Source organism: Loxodonta africana, chromosome 4 (assembly GCF_030014295.1).
Source record: "Loxodonta africana isolate mLoxAfr1 chromosome 4, mLoxAfr1.hap2, whole genome shotgun sequence".
Taxonomy (NCBI): Eukaryota; Metazoa; Chordata; class Mammalia; order Proboscidea; family Elephantidae; genus Loxodonta; species Loxodonta africana.
This window is the reverse complement of record NC_087345.1, coordinates 66,902,713-66,921,047: the sequence shown is the minus strand read 5'-3', so window position 1 is coordinate 66,921,047 and position 18,335 is coordinate 66,902,713. Positions and strand designations below refer to the sequence as shown.

Here is an 18,335-nt window from a genome sequence, read left to right as displayed (position 1 = left end):
AATAACCAAATATCTGAAGAGTTGTGGGATGACATCAAGGACATCATACATGAAGAAAGCAAAGGGTCGTTAAAAAGACAGGAAAGAAAAAAATGGATGTCAGAAGAGACTCTGCAACTAGGTCTTAAATGTAGAGTAACTATAGCAAATGGAAGAAATGGTGACATAAAAGAGCTGAACACAAGATTTCAAAGGGTGGCTCGAGAACACAAAATAAAGTATTATAATGAAATGTGCAAAGATCTGGAGTTAGAAAAGAAAATACTGGTCATTTCTAAAGCTGAAGGAAAAATTCAAGCCTTGAGTTGCAATTTTGAAGGACTTTATAGGCAAAATATTGAATGACACTGGAAGCATCAAAAGAAGGTGGAAGGAATACACAGTCACTCTACTAAAAAGAATTGGTCGACATTCAACCATTTCAGGAGGTAGCATATGATCAGGGACTGATGGTATTAAAGCAAGAAGTCCAAGCTTCACTGAAGGCATTGGCAAAACCAAGACTCCAGGAATTGAAGGAACACCAATGGAGATGTTTTAACAAACAGATGCAATGCTGGAAGTGCTCACTTGTCCATGCCCAAAAATTTGGAATACAGCTACCTGGTCAACCAAGTGGATGAAATCCATGTCTGTTCCCATTCCAAAGAAAGGCAATCCAATAGAAGGTGGAAATTATTGAACAATATCATTAATATCACATGCAAGTCATTCCAAAGCAGTTGCAGCAGTACACCAGCAAGGAACTGCCAGAAATTCAAGCCAAATTCAGAAGAGGACATGGAATTAGGGGTATCACTGCTGATGTCAGATGGATCTTGGCTGAAAGCAGAGAATGCCAGAAAGATGTTTACCTGTATTTTATTGACTATGGAAAGTCATTTGTCTGTGTGGATCATAACAAATTATGGATAACATTGGGAAGACGGGGAATTGCAGAAAACTTAATTGTGCTCATGAGGAACCTGAATGTAAACCAAGAGTGAGTCATCTGAACAGAGTAAGGGGATACTCTGTGGTTTGAAATCAAGATAGGTGTGCGTCAGGGTTGTATCCTTTCACCGTACTTACTCAATCTGTATCCTGAGCAAATAACCCAAGAGTGGACTATATGAAGAAGAACCAGCCATCAAGACTGGAGGAAGACCCATTATCAACTGCTATATGCAGATGACACTACTTTCCTTGCTGAAAGCAAAGAGGACTCGAAGCAGTTACTGATGGAGATCAAAGACTACAGCCTTCCTTATGCATTAACATCTCAACGTAAAGAAAACAAAAATCCTCACAACTGGACCAATAAACGACATCATAATAAATGAAAAGAAATATTGAAATTCTCAAGGATTTCATTTTACTTGGAACCACAGCCAACACCCATGGAAGCAGCAGTCAAGAAATCAAACGGCATATTGCATTGGACAAATCTGCTGCAAAAGACCTCTTTAAAGTGTTGAGAAGTAAAGATGTTACATTGAGGACTAAGGTACGCCTGACCCAAGCCATGATACTTTCAGTTGCTTCATATGTATGCAAAAGCTGGACAATGAATAAGGAAGACCAAAGAAGAATTGATGCCTTTGAATTATGCTGTTGGCAAAGAATATTGAATATACTATGGACTGCCAAAAAAAGCAAAAACTCCATCTCGAAAGAAGTACAGCCAGAGTGCTCCTTGCAAGTAACGATGGCACGACTTCATCTCCCTTGCTTTGAACATGTTATCAGAAGGGATCAGTCCCTGGAGAAGGACATCATGCTTTGTAAGGCAGAGCATCAGTGAAAAAGAGAAAGACCCTCAGTGAGATGGATGGGCACAGTAGATGCAACAATGGGCTCAAACATAGCTATGATTGTGAGTATGTGGCAGGACCAGAGAGTGTTTTGTTCTGTTGCACATAGTGTTGCTATGAGTTGAAATTGACTTGAGGGCACCTAACAACAGTAACACTGGGTATTATAACGTAATAAAATAATCTGGAATCTATAGACACCTTTCCCAAGAGAATAAAATACATACATTGCACCAAATATGCAATACGTACAAAACTTCTGGGGAAAAATATCTGTGCCCCAAAAGTATGCTTACTTCTTATTTTATTTTTAAAGAGCTTGCTAACTCACCTCAAATGAAATAATAGCGTTTTGATAAGATGTTATCACTGATCGTCGCTTCTGCCCCAGGAGAGATAAAGGACCAAAACATCTCTTCTGTTTAAGTGTTCACATTATCATGCTATCATTTTGGTTTGGGATGTCATGCAAATATTTCCTTATCCCATCCCAAGAAAGTGGAAGCCCAGAACTATTCAGATATTTAAAAGGAAAAGTTAATCTCGCCAGCAGAAGGCTGAGATAGTGTGGATAATAACTAGATGCACGTTAGCATTGAGTCGGAGAGAATATAAAGGGGACTAATTTTAAAGACTAGCATTTTACATTCACTTCTGTCTCTTTGAGTCCTGAAAATCTGTCTCTATATTTATTGTGAATTAACAAAATTAGACCTAGCTTCAAAAATGGAATTATTTTGATTTTCTTAGACAAGGTCTCCAACCAGTAATTTAGAGACAAAGCTGGAGAATAATCTTAGAGGACAAACAGGGAGAGATTGCCATTGATGAAAATTAGGAGTACTACAAAGTGATGACATTTTGTGTGGCTCAGAATTTGTCTTCATAGGCAGGTCCAGAAGGACAGTTCCTTTTGAGCTATGGCCGATATATATATATATAAATATATATATACACACACACACACACACACACACACACACACAGCATTGTTCTTAAAAATGTGCACAGAATAGAGGGTACAGGACAGAGCTGGAGAAAAATGTAGAACAAAATTATAATTCAAAAAGAAAGAGCAGACTTGCTGGCCTGACAGAGACTGGAGAAACCCCAAGAGGATGGCCCCGGACACCCGTTCAGCTCAGTAATGAAGTCACTCCTGAGGTTTACCCTTCAGCCAAAGAGTGGACAGGCCCATGGAAGAAAATGAGACTGAAGGGACATACCAGCCCAGGGGCAAGTACTAGAAGGCAGGAGGGAATAGGAACGCTGGTAATAACGAACTCAAGGTCAAGATGAGAGAGTTTTGACATGTCAGGGGGTTGTTAACCAATGTCATAAAACAATACTTGTACTAACTGTTTAATGAAAAACTAGTTCATTCTATAAACCTTCATCTAAAATGTACAATTAAAAAAAAAAAGTGCACATCCTGAGCTGATTATTTTAAAGGGAGCACTTAGTTGAATATATCTATTTGGGTGTATTTGATTTTGAAAGTTTCAGTGCTTTATAATAACTCTTTATGCTCTAACATGGAAATGGAGGCAAGGCCTTGTACAAAAAGAGTTGGGAACGTTGTTAACAGCAGCCTTATTTATAACAATTAAAAATTAGATTTATAATAGTAAAAAATGTATAATAGTAACAAAAAATGTTTAGAATAGGGAAATGGCTGAACAACAGGATATAAACCTATATACCACTAAAATGACAGGCACATGTGTTTGTGTCTATTTGTGGAAAAGCACATATAAGTTAATTTTAAATGAAAATGAAATAGTGAATGTACACAAAATGATTTCGTGGAAACGAGTGTTAATTAAAGAATAGGGCTAACTTTGAGATATGTATAATGTTCATTAGTTTGTTTTTTTTTTTTCTTTAGAGTTGCTCAAATTCAAAATAAGGAGGACATTTCCATTTTGGACAAATGCAACTTCTCAGTTCTTCCTGAACCAGGTGTTCCTGTTCCCTCCTGTCTTAAAAAATGTAACTTCCTTCATAGATAATTCTTAGGTCATCAGGATCTGTATGTTCAAACATAAAAAGCAAAAAACCTTTTAATGTCAGTGGATAAACAGTTCCTCCTTTCCGCATAGTTCAAAGAGTGGAGCCACCAAACCACTAGGAGAAGGAGGAAGTTACAAGATGTTAAATACTGGGACCAGCTCACCCTGGTTAGCTGAGCCATCTGACTTCCCAGTCAACATGAAGGCTCTCCTTATTCTGGGGCTTCTCTTCCTTTGTGGCACTGTCCACGGTAAGGTCTTTAAAAGGTGCGAGTTGGCCCGAACTCTGAAGCGACATGGACTGGATGGCTACAGGGGAATCAGCCTGGCAAACTGTAAGTCTGCTCTCCTTTCCACAGAGATACCCCAGGGAGGATGATAATAAGAAGGGGCTCAAGAAACAGAAAGGGCCACATAAACCAGAGACTACATCAGACTGAGACCAGAAGAACTAGATGGTGCCCGGCTACAAACTATGACTGCCCTGGGAGGAACACAACAGAGAACGCCTGAGGGAGCAGGAGAGCAGTTGGGTGTAGGCTCCAAATTCTCCTAAAAAGACCAGACTTAATGGTCTGACTGAGACTAGAAGGACCCCAGTGGTCATGGCCCCCAGACCTTCTGTTGGCCCAGGACAGGAACCATTCCCAAAGCCAACTGCTCAGACAGGGATTGGACTGGTCAATGGGTTGGAGAGGGATGCTGGTGAGGTGTGAGCTTCTTGGATCAGGTGGACACTTGAGACTATGTTGGCATCTCCTGCATGGAGGGGAGATGAGAGGGTAGAGGGGGTTAGAAGCTGGTGAAATGGACATGTAAAGAGAGAGTGGAGGAAGGGAGCAGGCTGCCTCCTTAAGGGGAGAGCAATTGGGAGTATGTTGCAAGGTGTGTATAAATTTTTGTGTGAGAGACTGACTTGATATGTAAACTTTCAGTTAAAGCACAATAAAAATTAAAAAACGAAAATTTGCTGGGATGCAGTAACACAAAAGAAAAAAAGGGGCTCTGAGAGAGTGGACTTTTTAAAATTTTATTGGTGTTTGCATACTTAAAATGATTAAAAACACCAATTTGTTCCTTTAAAATCAGAGATACCAGATTCAGGAATTAGAACAAGAGAGGGCAAAATTCCTACCATTTTAAGTACAATGGAACCTGTTCGTGCTCTTCCAGTTCCACTGGGTTTGCCAGTTGCCTCCAACTCAATGGCGCAAGTAGGCTGACTAAAAGATACATTTGAGGATCTGGGATATTGCTGCCAATTCCTCCTTACGTGACTCGGGAGAGCCTAGAGTGATGCAGTATGGTTTTAAAGATTCTCCTGTCACAACGTGGGATTTTTAACATTAAAAAGATTATGTTCAACTCTTAATACCAGGGCAGTAGGAAACTATTTCTCCTCAGTAACTGTGCTACATAAGAATCCCTGAAACTCAGCCATGAAATAATGTTTTAATTCTTCTTCACCTGGTTGATTGGCTATTTTTCATTTTCTTCCACACAATTCAAGAGGTGCACTGAGTAAAACTTACTTTCTATTTTAGTCCATATTTGCTAATATAAGTACTGTACTTTTCAGATTGAATTCAGGTATTTCCCCTCAGTAACTATTTTTGAATAAACAATTAAATGAATGATTTGATGGAAAAAATATTCCTTTCGATTCTATAGCTGTTGTCTTGCAGAGTCTGACTTTATATTCAAATACCCTGTTAAGGATTTTAAGAAAATTTTGTGTGTCAGAAAATTCTTATTTTCTCTAATCAAAAGCATTTTTCCATCAGTCTGGAAATTCCTGGGTGGTGCAAGGGATTAATGCACTCAGCTGTTAATCAAAAGCTTAGAGGTTTGAGTGCACTCAGAGGTACCTTGGAAAAAAGGCCTGGCTATCTACTTCTGGAAAAATCTTCCACTGAAAACCCTATGGAGCACAGTTCTACTCTGATACACATGGGATCACCATGAATTGCAGTCGACTGGAAGGCAACTGGTTTATTGCTGTATCGCCTATGAATTAAAAAACTCCACTCAACATTCTGGGCTGAATGTTGCCTGAGGTATAGGGGAAGGGTAAAAGGATATTGTATATACTTTTAAAAGTATGTTATCTTGTTTCATTAGTATTACAAAATTATTTGCATTGTGAAAAGGACTTTCTTAGGAGCCCTTTAACACTAAAATGTTAAAATAACTTTGCAAGTCAAATATATCTTTACACTTACAATATAAGTGATTTGGTGTTGCTCACTTATTACTTTTCAGGGGTGTGTTTGGCCAAACATGAGAGTAATTACAAGACCCGAACTACAAACTATAATCCTGGAGACAAAAGCACTGATTACGGGATTTTTCAGATCAATAGCCGCTACTGGTGTAATGATGGCAAAACCCCAAACGCAGTTAATGCCTGTGGCATATCTTGCTACGGTAAGACGAGATAACATATAAGTGATGGCACAGGACCCATCTGGTTGTACTTATTAGAGATGCAATACAAATTTTAAAAAGCTTTGAAAGTTTCATCAGGGACTTGTAAAAACTCCATCTCAACTTCCAGATACTCCTAATAAGTTATTTTATGGATTTGTTTATTTGGGGTGAAACAAATATTGTATTTGAGCTCATATAAATATAAAAATAACATATGGAATCTTTCGTGCATAAAAGAATAAGTATTGCGAAATTAATATTATTAAATTTTGAAATGTTAAATCCCTAATAAGATTAGTCTTAGAATATTCTTCTTTTAAAATCCAGTTAATGTAACTTTAAAAAATATTTTGTTGTGTATAATAATCTGTGGTCATTGAATAAAAATTAGAAAATACTAAGAAACAAAATCACCCATAATTTTACTACTCAGAAGTTTATAACCATTGTTAACTTTTTGAAAAATACTTTTCAAGACTATATATCAATCATGTATACAAATGTAAAGCTATATCTCATGCACATTTACCCACATACAAACATGTAAGCAATGTATGTTTTTACAAAAATGAAATTGTATTACCTATACTACTTTATGACTTTTTATTGTTTAAAATTATTTCCACGACAACAAACAAAACCGTATTATCATTTTTAAAGGACGTATAGAATTCCGTTACATGAATATTGCAGAATTTATTGATTCAACTCCTATTGGAAACACATAAGTTGTTTCCACTTTTCCCGATTGTAAATTACTATGAAAAACCTTGTACATACATCTTTGGGTTCATTTCCTAAAAGCGGAATTGCTAAGTAAAAAAATTAATAGGCAAATTTTTTTTTTTTTTTTTTTACATTGCCTAGTACAAACACGACCACCAAGTACAGCCAGAATGCTCATTAGAAGCAAACATGGTGAGACTTAGTCTCACTTATTTTAGACATGTTATCAAGAGGGACCAGTCCCTGGTAAAGTATAAAAAAAAAAAAAAAAGTATAGAGTCAGTGAAAAGGAGGAACACCCTCAACGAGATGAATTGGCACAGTGGCTACAACAGTGGGCTCAAACATAACGATTGTGAGGATGGCGCAGGACCGGGCAGTGCTTCGTTCTGTTGTACATAGGGTCGCTGGCAGTCGAAATCGACTGGACAGCAACTAACAACAACAACGGAAAGTACAAACAGGTCGTAAGATCATAAAATACCTTAAAACCAAACGCACTGCCATCAGGTTGATTCTGACTCATAGTGACCCTATAGGACTATAGTGCCCCTATACGGTTTCTAAGGAATGCCTGGTGGGTTGAACTGCCAATCTCTTGGTTAGCAGCCGTACCTGTTAACCACTAGACCACCAAGGTTTCCATATTAGTTTAAAATTTCAGAACTCCCAACAACTTGGTAAATGATAAACAAAATGTTTCATGCCAAATAGAATGGAATGAAGAGAAAATTTTTCTCCTATTCACAGATACATGGACTCTTGGAAAATAACTTCCTAGTATTCCTTCCTCAGCCTAGTAGAGTTAAAGCTGGCTAAACCTAAACTTATAACGAGATTTCTATGAAAGCTGTTTTCATTCCTTACTGCCTCTTTTTTCAGATTTACTGCAAGGTGATATCACTCAAGCTGTAGCTTGTGCAAAGAGAGTTGTCAGGGATCCACAAGGCATTAAAGCATGGTATGTTTTCAGTCATTAAAGGGGTAAACTATTTTACACTGGTATTGATTTGTGCAGAGATCAGGGTTTCAAAGGCCGAAGTATGCTACTGAGAACTAGAAGTTGTGTCTTTAGATTTATGCTGAACATTGTACAGCAATATATAGTTCTTGAAGAAACAATCTACCTTACCTAAATTCACACTCTTAATCTCTGCCTCATCAATTCAGGGTTTGTTTTTTTTTTTTTTTTTTAAGGGTTTTTATGATTCTCCACACTGGCTGTGCTTCTAATATCTTGAAATTATTTTTAGAACAAAGAAATGTGTAATGATGCCCTTTGTAGTTGCTGATGTGGAAGGCACGTAACTCAGTGTTTGTATTCTGCCTTCTGAGCTTTAGTGGGGCTTTGGGGAGGAGTGGAGTGCTTTGTATATTTCCATTTATTAAATAATACCTGACTCTATCTATAGTCTATAGTTTATTTATTGGTAAAATTCTTTCTTCCCCCCAGAAGATTTGAAGTATGTATATACAATGAAGATAGTTTAACCTTTTTATGGTTTGTTTGACCTTTCTCTACAGGGTAGCATGGAGAAAACATTGTCAGAACCGTGATCTCACTCAGTATGTTCGAGGCTGTGGGGTTTAACTGCAGAGTTTTCGTTCTTCAGCTCGCTTTTGTCTCTTTTCATATTAAGGCAGTAGTAAATAAGTAAAAGGTCACACTACTTTTCTTTCCCTTTCAAACAAGGAACTTTTTTTACAGAAGCAGGAGCAAAATATTGCCTTTCTCCTAAGGCTTAGTGATTAATAACATGTACTATTTGATTATGGGTATTTGACTTTACACCTACAGCATTTTTCAGTTTGCGTCAAAGAACTAATGCTGGTAGAAATGAATCTAAAGCCTTGGTTAGAAATACATCTCCGATATATTCAGTTCGTTAACAAAGAAATAACCCCGACTTAAACTGGATAATACAGTTAGTCCACAATATTAGATAAAAATGTAATAGAAGATCTCTCAAAATAAACTGACCTCAGGCAGAATCCCAACTGCGTAGGCATACAATGCCTCCAACTGTTCAGTCATCTCCAAATGAGACAGCCACTCTTTGTTGGACAATCTCAAATTTAAAAAGGTACAGAACGCCAAATGGCTAAAGTGGAGATTGCCTGAATGAATAATTTTGTTTTCATGAAGTGTGTGACCTTTGGTTGAAATTTTTTCTGAAAAATATTGCTTTTATGCAGCTTTACAAATAGACTCACAATTTCAATCTATTTTAGTCCTTTAAAAACCTGTCCTATCTTGAGCTGTAAACTTCCACTTAAAGCACAATAAAAAAAAAAAATTTAATTAAAAAACTGTCACATGCATCTTGCTGATCATGAAGGAAAGATAAGGAAAGATTAGATAAGCTGTTGCTATTCTTTAATTTTATTAATGTAAATTCATGCATGAAAACTAAATCCAGAAGGCAGATGTGTTTGCAAGTACTGAAATGCTAATGAACAACAGCTAAGAAATTATGCATATTGTAAAAAAAATGCAAACATGGTTATTAAAGGCTTTGCAACTCGTACCTTGTATGTTTGTTTAAGACTAGAGTCTTTGAAGAAAAAAAAATTTGAAAAAAATGATTTTGCACTCTTAATATATTTCCTATATCCTCACTTGCACCCAAACTGCTGCATGTTGCTGCAGAAAAACACACAAATATCCTGATAGTTCTCACTTTAAATTCTTTGCTACGAATCTCAAATGAACACTCAAACCTATCTGGCCATCTTAGTTATTTCTCTGCAGTCCTTCCTGTGGTGTCCCCACTCTAAAATAAGTATTGCTATTTTACTTCTTCTCCTCTCTCTCCAAAGTCCCAGTATCCTCCCCCCAGTCCTCCACTTCGCTGAGCCCCCACTCGCCTCATATTATGCTGAGAGAATAGCTGTCTTCTTCACCCCACTCAGGCTCTGATACCTGTCATTGGGCTGCCACCCACACACACCTGCACCCCTCCTTACTGTGTCCCTGCTCCAACACACCATGCTGAAACACTCTCCTCATGGGGAGGAGGGCAAAACTTATTTTTTTATCATTCTGATCACTCACACCTGGGTGGCACAAGCAGTTTGCCTTCAGTTTCTAATGTAAAGGTTGCCGGTTCAAACCCACTCAGTGTCTCCATGGCGGAAAAACTTAGTGAACTGCTTTTATAAAGATTACAGCCAAGAAAACTCTATGAAGCAGTTCTATTTTCAAATATATTGGGTTGCCATGAGTCGGGACTGACTCAGCGGCAACTAACAACAACATATCCCAAACACAGAATACTGCTTTGAATAAGGGACATTCTCAATAAACCCTGATTGATGCAATGAGCCTCTTGTCCATTCTTTAGTATGTTCCTCAAAGTTGGTCTTGCAAAGCTCTTCATAGTTTTAAGCCCACTTCATTCCATTACAACAACTTCTGGTATCCCAAGAGTCAGCCTCAAGTCCATGTGGATGTAGTGCATAAATCATCTGTGGGGGGTTGGCAGCAGAGGGCCCCAACACAGGTACAGCTTCAGGCTCTGGGCATATCTTGATATGAATAAACTCAGGAAGCTGACACAGGATTCTCTGAGGTGTATGACATATGGGTCAAGGTAGGGGTGGTGGTGGTGTTGCTGTTCGCTGCCGGCAAGTCCTTTTTGACTAATAGTGACCCTATCTACAACAAAAGGAAACACTGCCCGCTCCTGCACTATCATCACAATCGTACTTGAGCCCGTTGTTGTAGCTACTGTGTGAGTCCATCCCGTTGACGGCCTTCCCCTTTTTCAATGACCCTCAACTATAACAAGCATGATGTCCTCCAGAGACTGATCCTTGCCGATAACACGTCCAAAGTATGTGAGACATAGTCTGACCATCTTTGAAGGTAGGGAATAGAGACTTGAAGAGTGACAGTTAAGAAACAGAGGTGAGACTTATCTAAGACAGGCCAGGCTGACTGAGGAAACAGCAGAAGTTGGCTGAAAATGGAAAGCGATGTATTTTGATAATATCTGTTGTTGTTTTACTACAATCAAAATCCTAAACCAAATTTCTACTCTTACGCTGAGAACAGAATAAAAATCAGTATCAGCGTCTGATCATTGTCAAAAGAAACTCACTTTCTGTGTTGCTTAGTTTCACCCCAGGATGCTATTTGAAATTCAGAGAGGTATTCTATGCAGTGAGTGAGCTCTCCATGTGCACTAATTATAACTAAGCTCTGAGCATGTTTTTGTAGGCTTCAACTTAGTGGAATCATTTTAAAAATATTTTTTATAAATTGCTCAATGGAATTACTAAAAATTGTAATCACATGAAGCTGTAGTCATTAATAGAAAATATATTTTTCAAAAATGATTTTAGATGCATGTCTATCATAAAAATCACTTAAAATGGCTTTTAATTTTTATTTTTAATAACGTTATAAATCCTCAATGTTTATACAAATAACCCTACAAAGCTTCTCTCCCTCTTCAGATGCAACCACCTTCTCCTCTTTTAGCTTATTTATATTTAGCTCTTCTTATATTTACCTCCATGACTTTAAATACTAGGATTATATTGCTCCTTCTTGATTTTTCCATTTTAGGACACTGACTTCCCACTATGGATGTTAAGAATTAAGCTCTAGCCACCTGTCCCATCCCCACCACACATACACTGTTGCCCCAAGCCCATCTTTCCAATGCAATTACATACTTTTTTTTTTGTTAGATCAATACTCAGGGTTTTCATAGCTGTAAATACAGTTCTTACACAAGGTTTTGTTTTCCCCAGAGTCAATAGATGCATGATTTTAAATTTTGCCTAGATTTCTGCGTATCTCATTCATTCAACTCCCAAACTCTAAGTCTTATATTTAAGTCTCCTCTCATTTCCTTAGATACAGCTGGACTTTTATCAATTTCATCTTCCTGAAGCAGTATCACACAAAGATTTCTGACCAAATCTGATCTAGACTGGATGCTGTGTATGCCTACTACATAGCTGTCATCCTAGGCTCTTTCTTTCAGCGTCATCTTGAGATTCTCTTCTTCTCTCTCCGTGTTTGACAGTTACTGTGCTTCCTGTATTTCATGATTTCCTCCTTTTTGGCTTATTCCCTCATTTTGGTGGATTACATCTCCAAAACTTTCTGAGGAAGGGTGCATGAGAGGCTTTGTTTGTTTTTGAGTCTTAGCATGTCTAAAATTGTCTTTATTCTAATCACACATTCGACTGATAGTTGCCTATAAATTTAGCCAACTTAGTACCTCATTGCTCCCTAGATTCCAATGTTGCTCTTCTTTTTTTTTTTTTTTGATTGACAGGTTGAATTTTATTAACCTATTTTACAGAGAAGGGAAAGCAAGGCTCAGAGAAAGTTCGAGACTAGCCGGAGGTTCGGGCAGAGTGGGAGGCAGACAAGAGCACTCCTCCACGCTCCATCCCTAGGGGCTGGAGCCATAGCCCACAGAGCAGTAGTAATCTGTGTCATCCTCGGGCTGCACAGGGCTGATGGTCAGTCAGGATGCAGGCATTGTGGGCCATATCCCTGGTTGCTGAGAAGCGGGCTGGGACATCTTCAGGCTGGTGCCGTTCATCCTCTGAGCGGTAGTAAAGGAGGTACCGGGGGGCGCTACCTGCCCGCTGCTGGTACCAGGATACACCGTAGCTCCTGATGGCAGCGTGGAGGGTGCTGTGTGTGCAGGAGAGCTGGGCCGTCTGGCCTGGGAAGACCAGCAGTGCATCTGGCTGGGCTAGACCTGGCTGGGAGGCTGCCAAGAGTGCCCCGACGAGGACGAACAGGCATCGGGTGGCCATGGGCAGAGGCAGGGGGCAGATGGGCGTCATTCTGCTGGGCCCTGCTCCAGCTGCTGCAGGGTACTGACAGAATTTGAATTAATAGGTGAGCCACGGTGGTTTTCAACTTGGATTTGAATCCTAGCTCCTCCCCTTCCTGACTGCATGATTTTAGCTAAGTTACTCCCCCTCTCTGTGCCTTGGTTTCCTCATCTCATTTTACAAGTGGAAACACTGAGGCCTTTCAAAGGAAAGTGCTTGTCCGGGGTACAGTGTGACACTGGTAGAACTGCCTGAAGGCCCCAGTCTTCTCTCTGCCTCCAAGTCCAAAGCAGTGCACCGATTGTTAGCCGCTGGCGAGTCAGTCCCCAAGTCATGGTGACCCCATGCATGACATAAAAAAATGCTGCCTGGCTCTGCACCATTCCTATAATCAGCTGCAACTCAGACCCTTGTCATCCACAGGGTTTTCACCAGCTGATTTGAGAATATAGATTGGCAGTGCTTTCTTCCAAGTCCATCTTAGTCTGGAAGCTCAGCTAAAACCTGTTCATCACAGCAGTACACAAAAACAGATGGGTAGTGGCTTGCCATGTGGTACACTGGCCAGGAATTGAACATGGGTCTCCTGCATGGAAGATGAGAATTCTACCACCAAACCACCAATGTCCTTAAACATATACTTACTATATGAGTGTCCTGTGGCTGACATAACGAAGTACCACAGATCACTTAAAACAACAGAAATTTATTCTATCACCTTTCTGGAGGCCAGAAGTCTGAGAACAAGGTGTCAACGGGGCCAACAGTCTCTCTGAAGGCTCTAGGGAAGGATCCTTCCTTACCTCTTCTATCCTGTGGCGGCCCCAGGCTTGCCTTGGCTTGTGATAGCATAACTCCAATCTGCCTTTATCTTCACGTGGCTGCCTTCTCCCTGTGTCTCTCCAGTTGTCCTTCCTACTCTTACAAGGATGCCAGGCACACTGGACTAGGGCCCACTGCTAACCAACGTTGCTCTTCTTATTAAGCAGTCTGAAGCTATTACGATTCCTGAATCTTGATGACCCAGACGTTTGTGAAATTTTCTCTTTATCCCCTCCCCCATTCTGAAACCTCATAATGATGTGTCTTGATGTAAGTCTGTTTTCATCTTCCTACTGGCACTTGGTGGGATCTTTCAGTTTAGAAACATATCCTCTAGTTTTGGAAAACTTTCTTGAATCATTTATTAATGATTTGCTTCCTTCCATTTTCTTCATTCTGTCTTTTGGGAACTCCTAGACTGATCCTCTGATGTTCTTGTCTTTCCTGTCCTATTTTCCACCTCTTTGTACTTTGTTCTAGTATCTGGGAGATTTCTTCAATTTAAGCTTCTAATATTTTTTGTAAGGTTTCATTTCTACTACCATATTTTTAATTTCTAACAGCTTTTTGTTTCCTGGATTTCTTTTTTCCCTGTTTTTCTGTCATATTTGTGACATTTTATCAGAGTAATGATAATAGTTTTGATTTGTGTTGTTTTAGTTTTCTCTGTTTCCTCCAATTTGCCATTCCTGTTCAGTTCTTGCTGGATTATCTCTTTAATTTTAGAGGCTTTCCTCAGATGCCTGGTAATCCTTGGTCACTTACTTAAATACAGCAGTGGGCAACTAAATGTTAATTAAAGTTCCCACTGCCTAACCGGATTTCAACATTATGTGTATAATTCACTGTAGAACGATCAAGCTGGGTCGGGTCAGTTTCACTGGAGATCCTTAGATCTCTCCTCTCAGGCTGGTCAGATTCCCCCGAGAAGCCTCTCCCTATCTATACCCTACTAGAAAAAAAAGGCCTGATTGCCAGGATTTTAAAGAGCTCAGTGAGGGTTTCAGCAGCTTGTAGGCACATTTTGGTAAATCTGTTTTCTGGGTAATATCCTACCTCAACTCTGGTGTTCCTCAGAGCATAGACTCTGTTTTTCGCTTTGGAGTAGATAAGGGGCAATTGCTTGGCTGTATGGCTCTTGGGCTGGAGAGGGGGAAGATGCTGCACTGTAAATTGATTTGGTTATTAGCTCTGCCTGCTCAGTTCTCAGGTCTGTCCTTTACCACCTGCTATTTGCATACCAGACTTCAAATTTTTGTTGCTGGTTTCTTTCCCATTTTCCCCATCCTGATAGTAAGATGCCTTTTATAAAACTCCTTTCCTTGCTTTAGAGGACTTTGGGAAAGAAGCTAAAGATGTGTGTTCAATCCATTGTCTTTCCTGAAAAGATCCAAATGTGTTCTATGTATTGGTTTAATTTTATTAAATTTTATTTTACCTTAAAAATACGGTAACAAAGCATTTTTGTTGTACTTCTTCCAGGACAGATTTGTTCGTTTCTTTTGGCAGTCCATGGTGTATTCAATATTCTTTGCCACACCACAGTTAAAAGGCACCACCAGTTCCTCTTTGGTCTTCCTTATTCATCATCCAGCTTTTGCATGCATATGAGGTGATCCTAAAAACCATGGCTTGGGTCAGGCCCACCTTGGTCTTCAAGGTGACAACTTTGCTTTTTAACACTTTAAAGACCAGCTTTACAGCAGATTTGCCCGATGCTATGTGTCTTTTGATTTCTTGACTGCTGCTTCCCTGGGTGTTGACTATGGATCCAAGTAAAATGAAATCCTTGACAACTTCAATTTTTTCTCCGTTTATCATGATGTTGCTTATTGGTCCAGTTTTGAGCTTTTTTGTTTTCTGTATATTGAGGTGTAATCCACACTGAGGACTGTGGTCTTTGACCTTCATCAGTAAGTGCTTCAAGTCCTCTTCACTTTCAGCAAGCAAGGCTGTGTCATCTGCATATCGCAGGGTGTTCATAAGTCTTCCTCCAATCCTGATGCCCCATTCTTCTTCATACAGTTCAGCTTCTTGGATATGCTCAGCATACACATTGAATAGCTATGGGGAAAGGATAGAACCCTGATACACAGCTTTCCTGACTTCAAACCACTAAGTATCTGCTGTTCTGTTCAACAACCGCCTCTTGATCTATGTACAGGTTCCTCACAAGCACAATTAAGTGTCCTGGAATTCTCATTCTTTGCAATGTTATCCGTAATTTGTTATGATCCACACAGACGAATGCCTTTGCATAGTCAGTAAGACACAGGTGATTCTCTGCTTTCAGTCAGCATCCATCTGACATCAGTTATATTGCTGGTTCCACGTCCTTTTCTAAATCCGGCTTGAATTTCTGGCAGTTCCCTGCTTATACACAGCTCCAGCCGCTTTTGAATGATCTTCAGAAAAATTTTACTTGCCTCTTATATTAACGATATAATTTGATAATTTCCGCATTTGGATGGATGTTATTTCCCTCATGAAGTTTGTGAATAATTAAAATATAACATGATAAATGTTCCAATCCCTCAGGCACTATGGGAACATAGTGGAGGAACTGGTTACCCCGGCAATGGAAGAGATGCCATAGAAGTAGGAGGAAAACCAGAAGAAACTGGTGTCTCTAAAGGAGGCCATGGACACTGCCAAGAGATCAAGCGAAAGAAATACCATTGGCTTTACTGATACAGATGACAGTATCTTTGGTTTCAGTGAGGGTGAAAGTCAGAAGTGACGAATTGAAGAGGGTATGGAAACAGGAAATGTTGACAGCTTTTCTAAGTTCAACCATGAAGGACAACACACAGCTACGTGGGATTAAACGTTTGCTTGGTTAGCTTTAAATAGGAAAGATGTAAGCTTGTTTGAATCTTCTTGGGAGAAAAAGCCAAAAGAAAAGAAAAAGTTGAAAATGCAAGGCAGAGTGGCGATGGTTGATGGGGCAAAATTCTTGAGAAAGCAAAAAAAAAAAAAAGATGTCAAAAAGAGATAAATCCATTACGTCAAGTCGATTCCAAGTTACACTAGCCCTACAAAATAGAGCAGAACTGTCCAATTGGATTTCCAAGTAGCTGCTGGGGGATTCAACTGATGACCCATTGTTTAGCAGCCAAGCTTTTAATCTCTGTGCCATCTGGGTCCCGGGAACACAGATAAAGGGATTGTTTTTAAACGGAAAGATTTCCTCTTAACAGAAGAGAAGAGAAGGAGGGTGGCTGTTGGGCAAGCCAAAGATTCTGTTTCAGTCTGGTGACACAGTCTTTTATCTTTGTGACCCCAATACCACCCAGCATGTTTTCTCCTTTTTCAAAATGGGCAGCTCAGAGCTTAACATAACTAAGGCCATGATAAACCTATAAGTTGATCTTCCTCTGCCTGCCTTCTTCACATACCTCTGTTAATGACCTTGTTTTGACAATGTTAATGACTTTGTTCTTTGTTTTAAAACTGATGCAAATAACCTTTTGTTCTGTCCAGACTACCTGTGGCATACAACCTCCACAGGAAAGTTGGAGCCCAGGTATCAGATATGTGTATCTTTAGCCTAATAAAGAAATGTCTGGCAGGGGACTACAAACACACTTGTAACCCTTGTAAGAGTCTATACAAGCTCTAATGTAAAACTGCTCTTTGGGATTCCACAGAGACAGCCTGTGTTTCTGCTGGGTCCCCAGTTATGTATACATCTCCTTAATAAACTTTCTCACTCTTTCTGACTTGGAGTATGTTTTATTGGCTCCCCTGCTCCAGAGCAGGGACCCTCATTAGGTAACATCTTTTCGAAGTAGGATGCAACGTCAAATGATAACAATGAGGGAACTGGTGTCAGAGGTTGACACTACAGAAGTTTTAAAATAACTAGAGAAGAGAAAATAAGAGAGAACCAACGACCGGTTACGAAGACTTCAATTAAACTGGAGAACATAAATTCAGTACAGCACTCACCTGCACAATAGTGCCACAGAAGCACAATAGTGCCACAGAAGCACAATGGGCAATGGAAGGGAGCACTGGGAGAAGTTACAGTACTTGGAATTTCAACGGAGTAGGACAAGAAAGGAAAAAGGGGGCTGATAGGAAGAAATCAGCGGGGTCAGGGGTGGAGGTCTGGATGAGAACAACGAAAAGCTGTGGGGGGAGGTTTGGGTCAGCAAGATTTCATGATTTTGACTTTATCATTGAGGAAACACTTGGTCGATGACAAGGTATTCCCTCCAAACGGCAATTTCGCGATCATTACGAAGCTAAATCGTCTGCGTAGGTGACGTAATTATTCACCATCCTCAAGTGCCAGCCACCTGGACCACCATGCACCAGGCCAAGGGCGATGCGCGTGCGCGCTCTGCGCGTGATCCCAACGCGCCTGCGCAGGGCGTGGCCATCGCCCCTCCATCTTTCCGGATCCTCTCCGGCGCGTAACAGAATGGGCTTCAGGGACGACGGCCGCCAAGAAGACTTGGCGGTTACTCGCTGCAGTAGGCATAGGTGCCACGCCTTTCTCCACCACAAACCCTCCGCCTGGGCCCGCGCGGGAGGAGCGGGTCCTCTGAGGGGAGCGGCGACCCCGCCGGCCCCGGTCTCTTTCCCTGGCGGCAGCGGCGGTGGCGGCTTCATCCGTGGGACAATGTTCAAGAGAATGGCCGGATTTGGGCCTGACTCCGGCGGGAGAGTGATGGTCAATGCCGGCCCGCGACTCCCTTCCGGCGGTGGCTGTCATGGCCTGGCCCCTCCCAGCGTG

General features: G+C 40.3%; 2 protein-coding genes across 2 annotated transcripts; one reads left to right on the top strand and one right to left on the bottom strand.

Moving 5' to 3' along the window:
- The first annotated feature begins 108 nt into the window (after nt 1-108).
- Nucleotides 109-9,263, top strand: LOC100666797 (lysozyme C-like). Its single transcript, XM_064283899.1, has 5 exons — nt 109-1,855; nt 3,682-4,140; nt 6,068-6,232; nt 7,844-7,922; nt 8,486-9,263. The coding sequence occupies exons 2-5, from the start codon at nt 3,945-3,947 to the stop codon at nt 8,550-8,552; spliced, it is 507 nt and encodes a 168-aa protein (XP_064139969.1). The 5' UTR covers nt 109-1,855; nt 3,682-3,944; the 3' UTR covers nt 8,553-9,263.
- LOC111753014 (pre-B lymphocyte protein 3-like) lies at nt 9,177-17,991 on the bottom strand. Its single transcript, XM_064283902.1, is given in 2 exon segments — nt 9,177-12,453; nt 12,455-17,991. Coding segments are annotated over 2 exon segments (402 nt in total). The 5' UTR covers nt 12,779-17,991; the 3' UTR covers nt 9,177-12,375.
- Nucleotides 17,992-18,335: the final 344 nt, after the last annotated feature.